This window comes from Rhinoderma darwinii, chromosome 11 (genome assembly GCF_050947455.1).
Source record: "Rhinoderma darwinii isolate aRhiDar2 chromosome 11, aRhiDar2.hap1, whole genome shotgun sequence".
NCBI classification, from domain to species: Eukaryota; Metazoa; Chordata; class Amphibia; order Anura; family Rhinodermatidae; genus Rhinoderma; species Rhinoderma darwinii.
This window is the reverse complement of record NC_134697.1, coordinates 76,135,543-76,154,033: the sequence shown is the minus strand read 5'-3', so window position 1 is coordinate 76,154,033 and position 18,491 is coordinate 76,135,543. Positions and strand designations below refer to the sequence as shown.

Below are 18,491 nucleotides of genomic sequence, written 5' to 3'. Positions count from 1 at the left end.
AAGGACAGAGCTTATGGAGTTGGGCCTGAACTACATCAAATTTGCTCTAAATTGTCCTCTACAATTTCTCAAAATGAACAAATCATTTCACCTGAACTTCAAACCCAGAATTTTGAACCCGGGTGTTTGCTGCAGGCAAGGACATGGTAACAGGACACTACGTTCAATGTCTCAAAAATAGATTTCAACAAGGTTGTGTTTCAGAAGGTCTATCCCAGGTACAAGCGAAAACGCCAAGAAAAACATTGCCACTGAACTTTCTCTGCTCACAGCAGTGGTGTGAAGCCTTTAATGAGACTATATAGTATATACAGTCACAGCGATACCAGAATAAATACACGGAGTACGGGAAGTAAAAATACTATTTCACTTTACATGTTTTCATTTAAAAGTACAGAAATCTCAGCATTACAACATAATGAATCATTAAACGCGATTAAGGTCGTAAATATTTGTTGTCTAGTCCCAGAGACGTGAGATCGAGGAGACGCACACGTGGCCGTCGTCACCCGCAAACAAAGTTCTCAAGCACTGACAAAATCCTAAACCTGGACCGGTCATTTATTCAGTCCAGGGCTCCGACAAGACATCCAGAAGGACAAAGTGCAGTTCATTGTATAGACTGTGTCTTTATAACGAAAGCCGCGTGGAAGAGCCTTTAATATGGTCCCAGTTGTTATATAAAGCGTAGACGCTGCTCAGAGCCAGACCGGCAAGTCCGCCACGGACAACGCCACGTAATCCAGCTGTAGAGGAAAAAGGAAAAAAATCAGACTTGTAAAAAAATAAAAAGAATACAGAATTGTATAAAAGAACACAGAAGACCTTCACACGCACTATTTTTGTTTTTTTAAGGTTTGGAATTGCAAGGACTTCTATGTTGGCCTTTTTTTTTTATTCTTTATATTTAAAACATGCGTTTTTCCCATAGTTTTTCAAGACCTATAGAGAAGGCTATGGGAAAAACGCAAGAAAAAAAATGCCATAGAGTTGGCGCGGTAAGAAAAAACCAGAACTGACGCCAAAGAAATACACAAAAATGCGAAAAACAGAAGTTTTTCCGTTTCTTTATGAGAGCAGAAGTACGGGAGAGCCAGACCCGTTGGATTTTTGTGAGGGTGTCTGTCATTTTATGCTGAACTATTTCCTTTGGCATTTTTCAACGGAACTACGCAGATGTGAACAGAGCCTTATTTTAGTGGCAGATCAGACTGAAAAGTAGATTGTGTAGACAGCGGAGACCGCAGTGCATTGTGGGTGGTTACAGTTAGAACTATGCTGCACACATCAGCCAGGAGAATGGAGCTATGGCCCTGTTCACATCTGCTCTCTGTTAGGAGCCTCCATCGCAGATTCCACCCAAAATAAACAATAGCGCAGCATGCTGCACTAATGCTTCCAGCAAAACCACGGCCACCCTGACAGAACCAATTAAAGTCAATCGGTCCCGTCGTCTTCATTGGTATCCGGTATTTTCGTTGCTTCGCACGCAGATGTTGACATCACCTAAACTGCTTTCCATCAAGTATTGAAAACATCTATGTATAGTATACGAATGGAGAACACGACTAGAAAATTAATCCAACAACCGTAAAGCAGAATATTTACAAAGTTACTCAACATTTTCATTATATTTTAACAGTGAAAGTGCAATAACTCAGGGCGTCTCCCTACACGAAACGTTATCTCATCCTGACAGACCAACGCTTGGCTTCAGAGATAGCCCTATGTTCTTATCTGGAGAAGTAATGCCTGCAGTATACAGCCCAGTGTGCCCATAGTGCCTCCAACACATTGCTGAAGTCAGAGAAGCAAACATTACAAACTACAGTAACACTCGTAGCGATGCCTATGCCAACGTGAGGGACATGGACCATGATAAACACCAGGAAAACTCGCAACTTTTCTAAGCCAATTTTTGGGTATAGAAAAGTTGCAAATGCATAAAAACAAATCATTTGCGACATGATGCTCTTGCACCGCCCATTCCACAGTTCCCAAAGAGTGGACGGTGCTTCGTGATCGGGGTCGTTTGGCACAGCCCTACAAATTTACTAGAAACTGGCATAGATTTCCCTTTCAGGAGCACAGATGGCCATAGATGCATCTAATTTAAGAAGAGGTGGGCCCCTCTTACCCCTGCACTCTTCATACGCCAGTCTTAATAAATCCTCAGCTTTTCCATTCAGGTGACTTATACTCAGGTCTGCATGCGACTTTTGTCCTTACCTTTACACCATTTAAATATATTTATTGCATTTCACAGTAGGAGCCATTTGTCAATCTTTGGATTTAACTTAGGGCAGATACAGACGGACGTTGCGTTTTTGCGCGCACAAACAACGCAGCGTTTTGCGCGCGCAAAAACCATTTGACAGCTGCGTGTGTCATCCATGTATGATGCGCGACTGCGTGATTTTCGCGCAGCCGCCATCATAGAGATGAGGCTAGTCGACGCCCGTCACTGTCCAAGGTGCTGAAAGAGCTAACTTGATCGGCAGTAACTCTTTCAGCACCCTCGACAGTGAATGCCGAACACAATATACAGCAACCTGTTAAAAAAAAAAAAAGGAAAAAGTTTGTACTTACCGAGAACTTCCCGGCCGTTGCCTTGGTGACGCGCCTCTCTTGACATCGGGCCCCACCTCCCTGGATGACGCGGCAGTCCATGTGACCGCTGCAGCCTGTGCTTGGCCTGTGATTGGCTGGAGCTGTCACTTGGACTGAATTGTCATCCCGGGAGGTCAGACTGGAGGAAGAAGCCGGGAGTTATCGGTAAGTCAGAACTTCGTTTTTTTTTTACAGGTTATGTTTATTGGGATCGGTAGTCACTGTCCATGGTGCTGAAACAGTTTAACTCTTTCAGCACCCTGGACAGTGACTATCTCCGGACGTCGCGTACCGGAATTTTTTTTGCCGGGTTCAGCCAAAACGAGTTCGGCCGAACCCGGTGAAGTTCGGTTCGATTGTCCGGGTTCGCTCATCTCAAAGACACTCCATTTGGATGTTTGGAAACAGAATAGCACGTGGTGCTTTTCTGTTTACATTCATCCTTTTGACAGCTGGTGCGCGGTTTCAGTCGGTTCGCACGGAAGTGCGACCTGCGTGGTTTTCACGCACCCATTGACTTCAATGGGTGCGTGATGCGCGAAATACGCGGAGATATTGAACCTGTCGCGCTTTTTGCGCAGCTGACAAACGCTGCGCAAAAAGAACGGACTGTCTGTACTGCCCCATAGACTTGTATTGGTCTGTGCGTGGCGCATGAAAACCACGCGGCCCGCACGGACCGAATACATGCTCGTGTGAATCCCCCCTTATAGTGTTCCTCTTGTCGTTATTGTTATATCTGCATATTATATCTGCATATTGATTGTACTATTAAACATTGGGGTAGATTAGAAATGTATTTATTTATTTTTTAAACGGTCCGCTGAAAAAGGAGCGTGGATATCTGATTGGTTGCTATGGGCAACTGCTCTACATTTCCCTTGCACTAATTTTGCTTTCATCGCCCCCATTGTCAACCCGCCCAAGATCAAATTCAGATTCCTTAGCTGTAGTTAAAGAGGCTCTGTCACCAGATTTTGCAACCCCTATCTGCTATTGCAGCAGATAGGCGCTGCAATGTAGATTACAGTAACGTTTTTATTATTTTAAAAAACGAGCATTTTTGGCCAAGTTATGACCATTTTTATATTTATGCAAATGAGGCTTTCTAAAGTACATCTGGGCGTGTTTAAAGTTAAAGTACAACTGGGCGTGTATTATGTGCGTACATCGGGGCGTGTTTACTTCTTTTACTAGCTGGGCGTTGTGACTAGGAGTGTATGATGCTGATGAATCAGCATCATCCACTTCTCTTCGTTACCACCCAGCTTCTGGCAGTGCACAGACACACAGCGTGTTCTCGAGAGATCACGCTGTGACGTCACTTCCTGCCCCAGGTCCTGCATCGTGTCGGACGAGCGAGGACACATCGGCACCAGGCGACAGAGGCTACAGTTGATTCTGCAGCAGCATCGGCGTTTGCAGGTAAGTCGATGTAGCCTCTGGTGCCGATGTGTCCTCGCTCGTCCGACACGATGCAGGACCTGGGGCAGGAAGTGACGTCATAGCGTGATCTCTCGAGAACACGCTGTGTGTCTGCACTGCCAAAAGCTGGGCGTTGTGAATAGAAGTGGATGATGCTGATTCGTCAGCATCATACACTCCCATTCACAACACCCAGCTAGTAAAAACGCCCAGATGTACGCACACAATACACACCCAGTTGGACTTTTACTTTAAACACGCCCAGATGTACTTAAGGCTCATTTGCATAAATATAAAAATGGTCATAACTTGGCCAAAAATGCTCGTTTTTGAAAAAAAAACAAAAAAAACTTTACTGTTATCTACATTGCAGCGCCGATCTGCTGCAATAGGAGATAGGGGTTGCAAAATCTGGTGACAGAGCCTCTTTAAGACTGTCACTAGTTAATAATTCCCCATCTCCTAACTAATCTAATAGGTGCTATGCTGCGGATAACTGCAGTGTAAATGGTGTCCCAAAAGGTTTATCATTTCCAAAGTTCTGAGCATTTTTCGAAATATTCTAATGTAGATCTAATAGCCAAATAGGTGACTTTTCACTCTGGACGGTGTAATATTTTCTGTAAGACACTGTCCAATCAGCATACAGCTTCTCCCCTTCTCTGCCCAGCAACACAATGTGATCATATAGTACACAGCTTCCATTCCCAACTGTGTTTTCAACTGGCGATCTCTCTGGTTGCGAATCTCATCTTTCATATGCCACCAGAACTTCTGTCCTAGGTGGTCCACAGCCAAAGATATGGCTGTTTGAAGTGACCCCCCCCCCCCTTTCCCCTCAGTCTCTCACACTGTGTGAAGCAGCTTCATGCTGATAGGACAGTGTCAGAGGCTGTGAGGAGGCTCCACCTCAGGAGAATCGCTGGTGTTACCTCCCACTTGTCAGTGTAACCGCACCAATCAGATTAGCTAGGAGAAAGCAGTTCTGTCAACAGTTTATAAGTGCCCTATCTCCTGCATAATCTGATCGGCGCTGTAATGTAGAGAAGGGATTTTTATTTTTTAGCAAGTTATGAGAAATTTTAGATTTATGCTAATTAGTTCTTAATGACCGACTGGGTGTTTTTTTAACCAAGTGGGCGTTGTAAAAAGTGTATGATGCTGACCAATCAGCGTCATACACTTCTCTTCATTCCAGCCCAGCTTGTTTCACTGCTCAGCGTGATCTCGCGAGATCACCCTGCGACGGGACTTCCTCCCTTAGGTTCTTCATCGGAGCCATGGAAGACTGAACAGACATCGCCTCCAGCCGTGCGAGGATGTTTATCCAAATCTGCAGCGGATGGAGGCGATGTCAGTTCAGTCTTCCATGGCTCCAATGAAGAACCTGAGGGAGGAAGTCCCGTCTCGCGAGTTCACGCTTTGCTGTGGATCATGCTGGGCATGAATGAAGAGAAGTGTATGACGCTGATTGGTCAGCGTCATACACTTCTCTTTTCTACGTCCACTTGGTAAAAAGTAAAAAAAACACCCAGTTGGTCATTATGAACAATTTTAGATTTATGCTAATTAGATCTGAACGTGCTCAAAAATGATCGTTTTTCAAAATAAAGACCACTGTTCTCTACATTACAGCACCGATCACATTATGTAGGAGATAGGACACTTATAATCTGGTGACAGAGCCTCTAACTAGTGGTTACAAACATGCCCTGTAAATGCCGCTGTGGCACAACTCCCTCTCTACTCATTTTGCTTACGCTGCACCCTATTCTCCTTTCATGACACCTTAGACATTGCAATAGTGTAAAAAGTTTTGTATTGGTTGATAAGAAATGTAACATAGTTCATGTCAATTGAAAAACCATCAAGCTGTAATAAGTTCTTCATTTAACACAATGATATAATTAGAACAGTTTTATCACAGCTCCAGTAATAAAGAGCTTATGGGGAATTCAGTGACAAGTAAATATATGCCAAGTAAAGTCGCAGAAGGGTCAAAACGTCTTTTCCACCACTCCCGTGGGAAGGGGGCGTGGCCACCGAAGCCCCGGAAATTTTTTATAAATTTACGCCAGATAACTGGCATAAATTATAGTGCAAATCTACGCCAACTGCCATAAATATCACTAAGGGGCGTAGCAAGGCAGAGGCCCGTGCTTGACCCCTACATTGCCCCTCCCTGGTTAGACTACCCCCGCCCCCTCCCAATGGAAAATAAAAATTAAAAAAAATAAATAATGAAACTCCCTTCTCCCCTCTGGCTCCTAATACTTCAGTGCTGCCCGTGAACGACGCCACACTTGTTCACAGGCAACGTCAGGTGTTACCGCTCAGCCACATTTACTTGACAGGTATCGGAGTAGATTGTCAAAACTAGTACTAAGGAAAAGCGGAGGAGTTGCCTATAGAAAGCCGGATGGCTGCCAATTTTATTTTCCAAAGGGCCTTAAAAAAAATGAGAACTGTAGTTCGATGTTATGAGACAAGCCTTCACATTTCTGCCCCATTGTCTTTTCTCTTTATGCGTTTAACCGTGTCAATGCCCAATGCCAGAAGTGTTCCGCATCTAGTACTTGGTAGCGTGGCAGAGTTTAGGGCATCACGGTCTCCAGTATTTTGTTACAGGGTGTTGTCCCATCCAGATGACTTCTGTTCATACGCCCTATTTTGGTAAATGGGCGTTCTATCGTGGGAACCCCCTTCATGAGCCGGGGGGTCGAGTCATTCACTAGCAGCAGCTCTCTGAATTACTCGAGCCGTCCATGACCCTCCTCCGAATACTCCAGCTGCTGCAGCGGTGACGATAAGCCGGACAGCTGATTTTGCCAGGGCTCTCTGAATACGTGGTCTGTGATGAGACCAGCCCTATAGTACGTACGTGCCATTATACCGCAAAACGCTACAATTTACTTGCTGGCCAAGATTTCCAGTGAAGTTCCCCTGAGATTGAACAGGAACTAGATTTGTAGTGAAATTATGTAACCAAACCCAGCAAGTCTCATTTCCTCTTTTTGTAAGAAACAATAGAAAGTGAATCTTTCTTCATTTTATTTCCACAATTTGCTACTATTGCTTCGTTCCTGAACATAAAATGTACTGAAGTGAAGACAGGAAAACATTCCATCTGCAAACTAAGGAACGAAAGTTAAATAACCCGATCGTTTCGTATTAATGTTTTGAAGTAATGAAGTTGCACAGCCCAGTAGAGAAACCATCAGCAGTTTCAGGGTCACCACTATTAGGCCGGGGTCCCACGGGACAGATAAGCTGCGTAAAAAGCACGTAGCGTATCCAACCTGGAACTCGCAGGACTTTCCGTCCATAAAAAAAATCTGCGTTGGTGCGACTTTTCATACAGAAATTCTGCTGCGTAACTACTAAGCGCACATACTTACCCCCTCCCTCCTCTGACGCCCGCTTCGGCCTCCCTGGATAACGTTTCAGGCCATGTGACGCTGCAGCCTGTGATTGGCTGCAGTGGTCACATGGGATACCTCATCCCACGAGGCTGGACTGCACGAAGGAGGGTGTTCTGGGTAAGTATGTTGTTTTTTTTATGTTATGCAGTGGTCGGTGCTGGAAGCAGATGGCTCCGTGCATTGCATAACGGCACGGCTGGGTTATTGCAGCTCTGCTCACTTGTCTAAGAGCAGAGCTGCCGTCCTGAGATGCCCAGCAACCTGCTGTAATCCAGTGAGGCACCTGGCATCAAGTGTTCAGCAACCATTCAGAGCCGCCAGAGGTGAAATGAACCATTACAAGTTGAAATCAATGGGCTGCCGGTGTATTGCTTGAAGTGCACAATCTCCAGAGCAAAATACACTGGCAGGTCTACGAAGCTTTCTACGTTTTAGGCCTCGTGCACACAAATGTGTTTTTGCGGTTGCAATTCACTTGCAAATTGGTCGCATTCATTTCTACGGGTCCGTGCATTGCCTGGACCGCAAAAAGATAGGACCGGTCTTATTACGGCGGCATTTTGCAGTCCAGGCTCCTTGAAATGAATGATTTATGACACTGGTGCATGCTGGATGATAAACCTGCATCCCGACCCTTTCCTCCCCCTTATACCTCCTAGAATTTGGCTGGATTTGCGCCGGATCTTTGATGAATTTTAAGCCCCACCTCTTCTTCTGTCGATCATTTGTTTAGTATCTAGAGAGGCGCAGACATCGGTTCTAAAATTAAATATGAAAAATTGTGGCTGATTTGGACTTATTCTAGGCCCAGACACATTAGTAAATCCACCCCATTGTTTGTAGCCGTTCCGGCTAATATACGGCGAGTCCTACGTGGAAAACCCCTCATTGTTACTTCAGTGTATTCCCCAACACGGTATATGAGGACGGGCTTCCTAAACCAAACAAGCCCTTAAGAAAACCAAGAGAACAGCACCTGTGGCTTTGTACAACATCCCGGTCATCGTGCCAGCAGCCACAGTATTGAGGTCGTCTTCTGCTCCTCGGGACTTCTCTATGATCACACCAGAGGCGCTGTAGAGTAACGCTAAGACAGCGGGATAGTAAAAGAGGACACCAAAATATTAGTGTATTGCATTACGAGCTAGAGAATGAACACACACTCACACACACACACACACACACTCACTCACTCACACTCACTCTAAGAACAATTCAGCCAATATTAGGGAATTAGTAATCATGTAATTTAATATTTTAGCTCCGATCTAGAACAAACTTGGACATGAACTACACAATGGGGCGCTAAATTGGGTTTTGTTAGGAAGAGGGACTTGACACGAAAATCAAGGAAAGCAATGAATGTAGTATATGTACAATAAAATAAAAGTCTAAAACAAACACAGCTGGTGGAGTGGCAGGGTCAGGGCAAAGCTGTGATTGTACCGGAGCATTTCCATTGCAAAACATTTGAGATCACAAGCAAATAAAACCGGGTGTTATTCTGTGAAGGACGAGCAGCGCGTTACGTGTTGTGCGCTTCCATACTAGCGCTTCAGACACGCGATTAGCGCACGCTGGAGGAAGCGCTGTGCCACCTTATGCCAGGACCACGTGTCGTCAGGACCGTGACCACAGCTGGTAGCATGGAAGAGCCTCCGTCTCCCAGCAGTGTAACAGTCACAGCCATAACAACTGCACAGCTACTGGCTACAACACCACATCATTTCACTTACCTAGAGAGCCCAGTGTGTTGGCCCACATTGCCCCCTGCCTCGTCACCATGTTCAGAATCCTAGAAGACACAATTCGGCAGGTTACTGTATGTACACGGAGAACCAGAGCCAACCGCGCATGCCATGTAACGAGCTCATCAGGCGTATGTGCTGGCGCTCGCAGTTTGGAGATCCCTTTGCTAATATATAGTAATTGCATTTTATATATCCACTAAAACTGATCATTTGGCACGCCTGGGGCCACAGTGCCAGTTTATGGAGAACGCCACACCATATGCATATATATATATACACAGCGGTGAGGTCAGTGTGCTGGATCCACGTGCTGTGAGACTCCTATATGAAGCCACGGGAGCAGGTGCCACAACCAATGCGGATTATTTATGTCACAAGCTGGATTTGAGATATTTTCAGATCAGTGGGCGCTGAATTAAAGGAATTTTTTTTTAAACATTTTTATTAACCAAATACCACCGCTGCAAGCAAAACCTGAACGCCTCCTGCAGACGACTGTTGTGACACACCGGCCATTTTTGACGGCATCCGAGTGGCACCCTTCACTTTAGCAGGTGAATCGGGTCCGTGAAAAATGATCAGAGTCTCCGATCCGAGAAGTGATAGGACATGATCTGTCTTTCCTCGGATCAATCGCACGGTCGTGTGCATGAGGTGTAAAGGGGAATCCACGTGGAAGTCACATGCTCCGTGGTTTTCCTGCAGCTCTTCCCGTGGCTTCAGACTTGACCATAAACGCCGTATAGAATCTTTTTTCATCTCGAACGCACAAGAAAATCAATAACTCCGGAATATCATATAAATGTTAAACAAAATCGTTTTTTCTACCAAACCAGATTTCCATTTAGACCCAGAGATAATGTATGTTTCCAGACTAGCACCAAACTCATGGAGTAGGGCTGGCGCACTCTCAAGGAAACACAGCACCGCCAGATACCAATGCCAACGGCCACCAGAACAGCGACTGTGGCATCCAGTATAAGATGGCAGCGCCTTTTTCTCCCAGCAGTGTAACACGGTCATAGGCGTAGAATGGCGCTAGACAGCTGACTACCGCTGGGAACCAATGCTATGTCCGTTCTGACAACAACAATACGGCCTGCGTGGCTTAGTAATAATTTGCGCGTTATGCTCATCACGGCTGGCGATAGAGGTGTACCACATCAGTGGCTTTGCGATGTGAATGATCATATCTATATTGTAAACTTATATTAACTTATCAGAGATATAAACTTTTTCTACAGATCAAATACTTTACGTGGAGCACAGGATGGGAATATAGAGGTTAGCGGAGCAGATTATACACAAAGCTCTGCAGATTGTCAGCTAGAATAATAGCTGGAACCATAGGAATAGCTGCAAAGTCTGGAAACAGCAGGACAACACACCGAGGAGCCAGGCCGTTCCCCATAACATGGCGTTTAAGCTATACCCAAGTGCAACCGGACTGCGGGCAGCGTCCATCAGGAACAAGGGGCGAACACATAGGTGTTCAACATCTCCTAGCTTTACTGAAGGACAAAGATTCTCTAAGAAACAAAGTGCTAATACTGCCACCTGCTGGCGGTATATGCACTCTGCCCATAAGGTCTGCTTCAGGTAGAAAAATGAATCTAGGACCCATGCACGCCACCGTATTTTTATCTCTTGGCTGCGCTGGACAGCCCTTTATCCACCAGTTCGGGGTCACGCATGGATGGGTTTCTTTGCACATATAAATTCGCGGCTCGTATGCCGGCGTTCTCCGTGCTAGCGCAGCGACTAGAACACGCACTATGCGCAATGATAAAGTCTTTACTTACTGAACATTCTTTGGTTTGGACCACACCATGCTCCGAGTTTCCTTTAGACCAAGACGCAGGCCATTAACTGCACCAAACGCAGCTCCTGAAACCCAAAAATTATATTCCTTAGAAGAGCAGCATTGGCTAGGAGTAGCGTATACAGTATATAGAGTGTGCGGCTACAGGACCGGTCACCAGTAATCTTCTATATAAGAGCATAGCCCTGTACAAGAACTACAGCTCAGGAAAGATCTGTGTAATTCCAGACTAGCACCAAACGGAAGATCCCGCGTGGCGCACTCTCGAGGAATCACAACACCACTAAATGCCGGTGCGACACGTCACCAGAACGGCAAAGCTGGGCACCAGCATGAGGTAGTAGTGACTTTATCTGCCAGCAGTGTAACACAGTCACAGGCATGGGGGGCACTGGACAGCTGACTACCACTGGCGAGGCACAACTATTACATACACCGTTCACTCTGACAAAGATTTCGGAAGGTTTTTCTCTTTCTTCGTAGGAGTTCACGTGGTTTCCAGGACTGTGCTGGTGAGGAAACAGCTGCGGTGGGGACATTCAGGCAAAGCGTTCTGACCCATAAATCTGAATCTCATCAGTCGGAACGTTTTAGTAACAGATCGGAATAATAGTGAACATTGTCTTTTCTGGTCACATCATTAGGTGTATGGCCACCCAAGTGGAATATCCACAGGATTGCCATAAATGTCTGACACCTGCAGGTTCCAGCACCTATATTGAGAAAGGGGGTTACCCAAACACCCATCCCACCTGGTGACACAACGGCCGATCCCAGACAGGGACTATGTGGAGAGGTGGCCACGTACGCGCGCAGCTCTCTTCATTATGTTCTGTGGAAGTTACCGGACAGCCGAGCAGCGCTGTGGATAGGCCATAAATGTCCCAGAGCTAGGACATCTCCAGCTGAAATTTGCAAGGAACGGTAAAAGATGCAGCATCAGACAGGGCGGCGGGTAACGCGACTACCGTGTCTGACGCAGCATCCCCGGTTGTCACATACACATTTTGGAGATAAAAGTCTCAGCTCAGTGTTCCTCGGAGTATTACTTTAAGGGTTTGTCTTTCTCTAAAGGGTAACAAACGTCTGACATGTCAGAGACAAGTCAAAGTTCTGATTGGTGGGGGTCCGAGCACTGAGACCCCCACCGATCTCTAAAATGAAGCTCTAGAAGGCCTCATGTGAGCGCTCAGCTGCTTCGTGTCTGTTCGGCTTTTTCCGGAAAGCCGATGTATCGGAGTACGGGATCATAAACTTTCTATTGAGTCCGTACACCGATACAATTACTTCCGGAAAAAGCCGAACAGAAACAAAGCGGCTGAGCGCTCACACGAGACCTTCTAGAGCTTCATTTTAGAGAGCAGTGAGGGTCTCAGTGCTCGGACCCTCACCAATCAGAACTTCTGACATGTCACTATGACATGACAGAAGTTTGTTGAATGTTTATATACCATTTACTGCTGCTCTTGGGTAAAGAGAGGAAGGAGTGCACTGGAGACACTATCCCTGAGGTTTTCTTAAAGGGGTATTCATGGCATAATTTAAAAGTTATACAATTTTTTTAACATAGTTTCTGTATCACTGCTTTCAAGATCTCTGCTTGCAGTCACTCGGCAGGAATTTTCATGGTTTACTTCCCAAGGATGAAAACCTCTCCTGGTCACGTGATGATCACACAGGCGCCCAGATCATTACAGGGCAGAGTTCTGATAACAATACTGTAACGCACCAGTGTGTCCATCACATGACCAAGACAGATTTCCACCCCCTGGAAGTAAACAACGATACCAAGTAGAAACCTACAAAACCACGAGGAATCGATACACAGGATATTCTAAATGCCTATCTTTTCACTGCATAATGACTTTGCTTTACTCTCTACAACCGGTAGGACCCTTTAAAAGTGAAAAAAATAAAAAATATTCACATAAACTTGTTCTTTTAACGACAATTCATTACTTCTTTAGAAGTTTCTTCAGAATTTAGGGGGATGTTTTCTAACAACTACAGAAATAACACAAACCTGTCATACAGCAGCCTCCAATAGTGAAAAATGCCAGCTCAAATCTGCCACGAGTCTTATTAGCTCCAGTAGGTAAAATAAATTCATCTGTATCCTACAGAACAACAGACAAAACAACCTGAGGGGCGGCCTCGTCCAACGTCATTTAGGAAAAAACAATTTTTTTTTAATCTTAAAGATTCTGTCACCACATTATAAGTGCCCTGTCACCTACATAAGGAGATCGGCGCTATAATGTAGGTGACAGCAGTGCTTTTTATTTAGAAAAACGATTTTTACCACTTTATTAGCGATTTTAGATTTATGCTAATGAGTTGCTTAAAGGGAATGTGTTGCCAGAAAAACATGTTTTTTTTAAAAAAATTAAACATTTAGTGTGTGGGTGATTAAACATTGTTCAAATTTTTTTTATTTTTTTCACGAGTCAGGAAATAGTCAGGAAATATTATAAATTAATTCTAATTTATAATACTACCCATTTTTGGTCACTAGATGGAGCTATTCCCAAAATTGCAGCATTGCAACAATGGGTTAAAAGCCCTCGCTCTAGTGAGCTCTCAGCATCCCCCCCTCCTTTATCCTGGCTAGTGCCGGGATAAACGAGGGGTTTGAACGGTGTAACCTCCTACGCTGTGTGTCGCCATTTTTTGAGCCAACACAGTGTAGTAGGTTTACATACAGTAGTAAACACACACAAACACGAACATACATTGAAATCTCTTACCTGCTCCTGCCGCCGCGGCTCACTCCGGCCCGTCCGCTCCGTTTGCTGCCGCTGGTCCAAGTGCACAAATCCGGAAGCCGCGACCGGAAGTAGTAATATTACTGTCCGGCCGCGACTTCCGGTCCACAGGAAAATGGCGCCGGACGGCGCCAATTTCGAATTGGACTGTGTGGGAGCGGCGCATGCGCAGTTCCCACACAGACGCCGTACACTGAAGTCAATGGGACGGGAGCCGTTCGCAGTCCCTATGGGACTGTGGCTGCCGTATTCCATGTCTGTCTGTGTCGTTAATCGACACAGACAGAAATGGAACAAAAAATGGCAGCCCCCATAGGGAAGAAAAAGTGTAAAAATAAAAAAAAGTAAAACACAAACACACAAATGAATATAAACGTTTTTAATAAAGCACTAACATCTTTAACATATAAAAAAATAATTTGTGATGACACTGTTCCTTTAATGCCCAAGTGGGCGTATTTTCACTTTACACCAAGTGGGCGTTGTACAGAGGAGTGTATGACGCTGACCAATCAGTGACCAATCAGTGTCATGCACTTCTCTCCATTCATTTACTCAGCGCATAGGGATCCTGCTAGATCCTTATGTGCTGTCTTATACTAACACATTAACAATACTGAAGTGTTTAGACAGTGAATAGACATTCCACGGGATGTCTATTCACAATCTCTGCACTTAGTTACTGTTTCTGTGGTACTTACAGCAGAGGAAGCGTAATCTCGTTGTAACCTGTCAATTACAGCGAGATCTCACGAGATCACGCTTCCTCTGCTGTAACAACCACAGACAGAGTAATGAAGTGCAGAGATTGTGAATAGACATCCCGTGGAATGTCTATTCACTGTCTAAACACTTCAGTATCGTTAATGTGTTAGTATAAGATAGCACATAGCGATCTAACAGGATCCCTATGTGCTATGAATGAATGGAGAGGAGTGCATGAGGCTGATTGGTCAGCGTCATACACTCCTCTGTACAACGCCCACTTGGTCTAAAGTAAAAACACGCCCACTTGGGCATTAAGCAACTCATTAGCATAAATCTAAAATCGCTAATAAAGTGGTGAAAACAGATCGTTTATTAAATAAAAAGCATCACTGTCACCTACATTACAGCGCCGATCTCCTTATGTAGGAGATAGGGCACTTATAATGAGGTGACAGAGCCTCTTTAAGGGGTTTTCTTTCCTTGAGACCAGATCAAATTTAGGAGAAGCGCCAGATCGCGCTCCAGTGAAGGTTCTTCTGAAGGGAAAGGTCGGGGGGGGGATTTGTAGACGTCTAATATTTGGTTACTGATGTTTCGGGTTAAGGGAGAAGCCAGTGAAGTCACCCGTTACTCCTTAGGCTAGCTTCGTTTTTAACCCCTTGCCACCACAGGAATTTGTTTTTCCCTCCCAATCTTCAAGAGGGCATGACTTTTTTTTCTGTCGGCAGGGCCGCACGAGGACTCGTTCTTTGCCGGACAAGTAGTAGTTTCTCACAGCACCATTTATTGTACCATATAGTTAATTTTTAGGATTTTCTGCTTTTAGGAGAAAAAAAAATGCAAGTAAAATTGTTTTGTGTCGTCATATTCGGCTTATTTTTTTGCAGGTCGAACGGTCATTTTCCAATTTTTGGCCGCTAAAAATGTTGGCAATTTGTATTTCATTTTCTGGCATTCGCCCTGCAGGATAAAATAATGTTTTATTCTAATAGTTTGGACGTTATGAACGCTGCATTGCCAATCATCCTTATTTTTTACTTCAGGGGGGAAAAAGGGGTAAAGGAGGATTATTTTTTACTTTTTATAGTTTTTATTTTTGTACTTTTCCGTTCGCATTACCATTGCTTTCAATGTGTCGCTTCCATGGCTAGTGGTTTCCGTTTGTCTGCTTAATAAGGTTTCCGTTTTTCAGACGGAATCAATAGCGAAGTCGACTAAAAAAAAAATGAAATCTTACGGAATGGAGACAAATGGAAACCATTAGCACTGGATGCGATACCATTAAAATCAACGGTAATGAAGAATTATGGTTTGTGTTCATGGGTTCCCCTGACGGAACGCAACAGAACCCCAATGCAGACAGAACCCCAATGCAGATATGAATAAAGCCTAAGCGGTTAACACGCGTTTTGTTTTGGTTGGTAGACTCCGATTGAGGGAATAAAAAACACAACAAAAACACACAATGTGAACTCAGCCTTAGTACAGGAAAACTCGCTACAATCCAGACAACTGGTCATTAGTTGGTTGGACAGATCCTGGAAACATACAATTATGGGATAGGGAACATTGTGTGAACACTTACCTGTACTAAATACCGTGGATCAACGTTTAAATACGGTGAAAGAGGGCTCATCCCGGATACTGAAATGAGATTTAAAAAAACGGAGGGGTCATTTCTATACAGTGGTCTTATCAAGCATCGTCCTCAGCTGCCCATATAGATACGGAGGATCGGCCAGAAATCTTAGGCTATGTTCACACGGGGTATTTTGCCGAGTTTTTTGACGCGGAAACCGCGTCGCAAAACTCGGCAAAACCAGCCCGAGAACGCCTCCCATTGATTTCAATGGGAGGCGTCGGCGTCTTTTTCCCGCGAGCAGTAAAACTGCCTCGCGGGAAAAAGAAGCGACATGCCCTATCATCGGGCGCTTCCGCCTCTGACCTCCCATTGACTTCAATGGGAGGCAGGAGAAAGCGTATTTCTCGCTGTTTTATGCCCGCGGCACTCAATGGCGCAGGCGAAAAACGGCGCGAAAATCACCGCAAAAATCAGCGTGCAGGGAGAGGAATATCTGCCTCAAAGTTCCAAACGGAATTTTGAGGCAGATATTCCTCCCCCAAAATACTCCGTGTGAACATAGCCTTATGCAGTAATTGCCAAAACCACTGACAAAAACCTTCCCCTACAACGACCCCATCCCGGCAGCTCGAGCTGCTGATACTTTCTAGGAAACAGAATATTAGACCCCAGGACGGTGTTTGGAACGCATCTGATGAGTACGGGGAGTGCCCCACGGAGGTAATGGATCGAGCACGGTGGATATTAACACGCCCAATACCTTGTTGCCACGTGAGATGACCCGCAGTAAGGAGCGCATGACCGCGGCGAGGCTCCCTATCCCCAATGTAATGAACCTTTTGGATGAATGCGCCTGATGGGGAGGTCTTGTGAGTATGGCGGGATTATTCATGTGATCACAGGCGCACGGGTCAGATGAAAGGGACATAAATCATTGGTTGTGCAGTTGAATAAATGATATTGGTCTCTGTTATCAGCCATTTCATTTAGGGAAAAGGCTGATGCCAATAGAAATAAAAAAAAAAAAAAACACACAGAATGTAACCGAAACCTCAAGGGCACAAGGGTATGATGACTGGTGTGATTGGTCAGACATCAGGCATTCTGATGGGTCTGGATCACGGAATCACTATGGTGAATGGATTGCCGGTACAGGGGCAGTCGTGGATTGCCACGTGATCCGTGCAGAACTCAAGTCTCCTCATATACTTACACGGCACGCCAGCCAGGTCGGACTGAGAATACCCGGGGGATCCTCCAAAGATGCTTCCAAGTCCCCCACGGCCACCGGGGTGGTTGTTCGAGTCCATCTCTCAAAGAGATCGGCCTCGTGTCTCGCAGTCCCCTCCGTGACCTCTCCAGAGCAGCCGTTAAAGAGAGCGTTTCCGGTTTCCCGACCTTCTTTTCTTCCAGTTCCTGTTTCACGACACTTTCTGAGCTTTACGGCTACTGTCTCTGGGTGTTACTTTTGCTTCTGGGTTGTTTCTTCCGCGTACCCCGCACTGACAGCAATTGGCTCCAAAGTGCTAAATGCGCAGGCGTATTTGATGTTCTGAGTCTGCGCAGAGGCTTAGGGAGCATCGGTAAAGTTCTGGATTATCTAGAAGCGCAAAATATACTGCCTTATGATTGTTTGTGTTATAGGGGAATAAGTAGCGACTCATGATGAGTAGACACTCCCCAGCTGCGTGTGCGGAGCAATGAGTACGGGTTCTGGAGTGGACACAGCGGATGAACCGTTCAGCAAGAGGATCCGTGTAGAAGAACCGGAGGGAGTTACCGGAAGGTCTGATAAAGAGAGGGGTTCCCCGGGAAGCCGGGGCCCCAGCAGCACCGTGGGGAACAGAGGTGAAGCCTATTCACCGTTTATAATATTAGTATTGGAATATGTATGACCACGAGATCTGCCCACCCTGAGCTCTGCCCCCTGCCACTGCTATAACTGGCATCCCAGAACCTCCAGGGCTCTCCCCGCTCTCCTGCCACCAGTGATAGCATGGAAATCCCTCACCATGGCTGGTCCATTACCCTGCGCCACAGTCCCTTTGTTTTGGGAGTCCTTAGGGACCCAGGCGACAGCCCCACTTTATACTTGGGGTCTGTTCACATTGTAAGTTGTGTACGTGTGGCGTACACGCCAGGACAGCTCCTGCCACATTCACCCAATGTATCTAGAACGCACCATGCACAAGACGCTTGTCAAAACCGTATCCTTTTGTCATATGCAGGGCTGGTGTACGTTGGCATATGTCGGGCTGGTGTACGTTGGCATATGTCGGGCTGGTATACGTTGGCATACCTTGTTTTTTAGCTGTTTGGAAGTCCATGACGCTATTCTATACAGAGGCATTCACTAAACAAGTGTACTGCGCGGCATACAAATGTATTTTCAGTAGCCTATAGGCA

At 45.5% G+C, this 18,491-nt stretch overlaps 2 protein-coding genes and 2 non-coding genes across 5 annotated transcripts in view; 1 reads left to right on the top strand and 3 right to left on the bottom strand.

Moving 5' to 3' along the window:
* Window positions 1-252: 252 nt before the first annotated feature.
* Window positions 253-17,550, bottom strand: LOC142663255 (mitochondrial import inner membrane translocase subunit Tim23). The gene is made up of 7 exons (XM_075841760.1): window positions 17,299-17,550; window positions 16,089-16,147; window positions 13,054-13,147; window positions 11,011-11,095; window positions 9,194-9,252; window positions 8,434-8,544; window positions 253-746 (listed from the first exon to the last, which is right to left on the bottom strand). Exons 1-7 carry the CDS (start codon window positions 17,393-17,395, stop codon window positions 631-633), a joined length of 621 nt encoding a protein of 206 aa, XP_075697875.1. The 5' UTR covers window positions 17,396-17,550; the 3' UTR covers window positions 253-630.
* Window positions 10,067-10,269, bottom strand: LOC142664219 (small nucleolar RNA SNORA74). Its single transcript, XR_012851229.1, has one exon. It is a non-coding gene; the product is annotated as a small nucleolar RNA SNORA74 (small nucleolar RNA).
* Window positions 11,244-11,444, bottom strand: LOC142664220 (small nucleolar RNA SNORA74). The gene has a single exon (XR_012851230.1). It is a non-coding gene; the product is annotated as a small nucleolar RNA SNORA74 (small nucleolar RNA).
* A 78-nt stretch (window positions 17,551-17,628) lies between the features above and the next one.
* Window positions 17,629-18,491, top strand: part of PARG (poly(ADP-ribose) glycohydrolase) — a 116,496-nt gene continuing 115,633 nt past the window's right edge. Inside the window, exon 1 of one of the 2 annotated variants that reach the window (XM_075841758.1) lies at window positions 17,629-17,933. In XM_075841758.1, the coding sequence (XP_075697873.1) occupies window positions 17,786-17,933 (148 nt within the window). In that variant the 5' untranslated portion in view covers window positions 17,629-17,785. The remainder of the gene's footprint in view (window positions 17,934-18,491) is intronic. The other variant, XM_075841759.1, reaches the window with a different exon arrangement.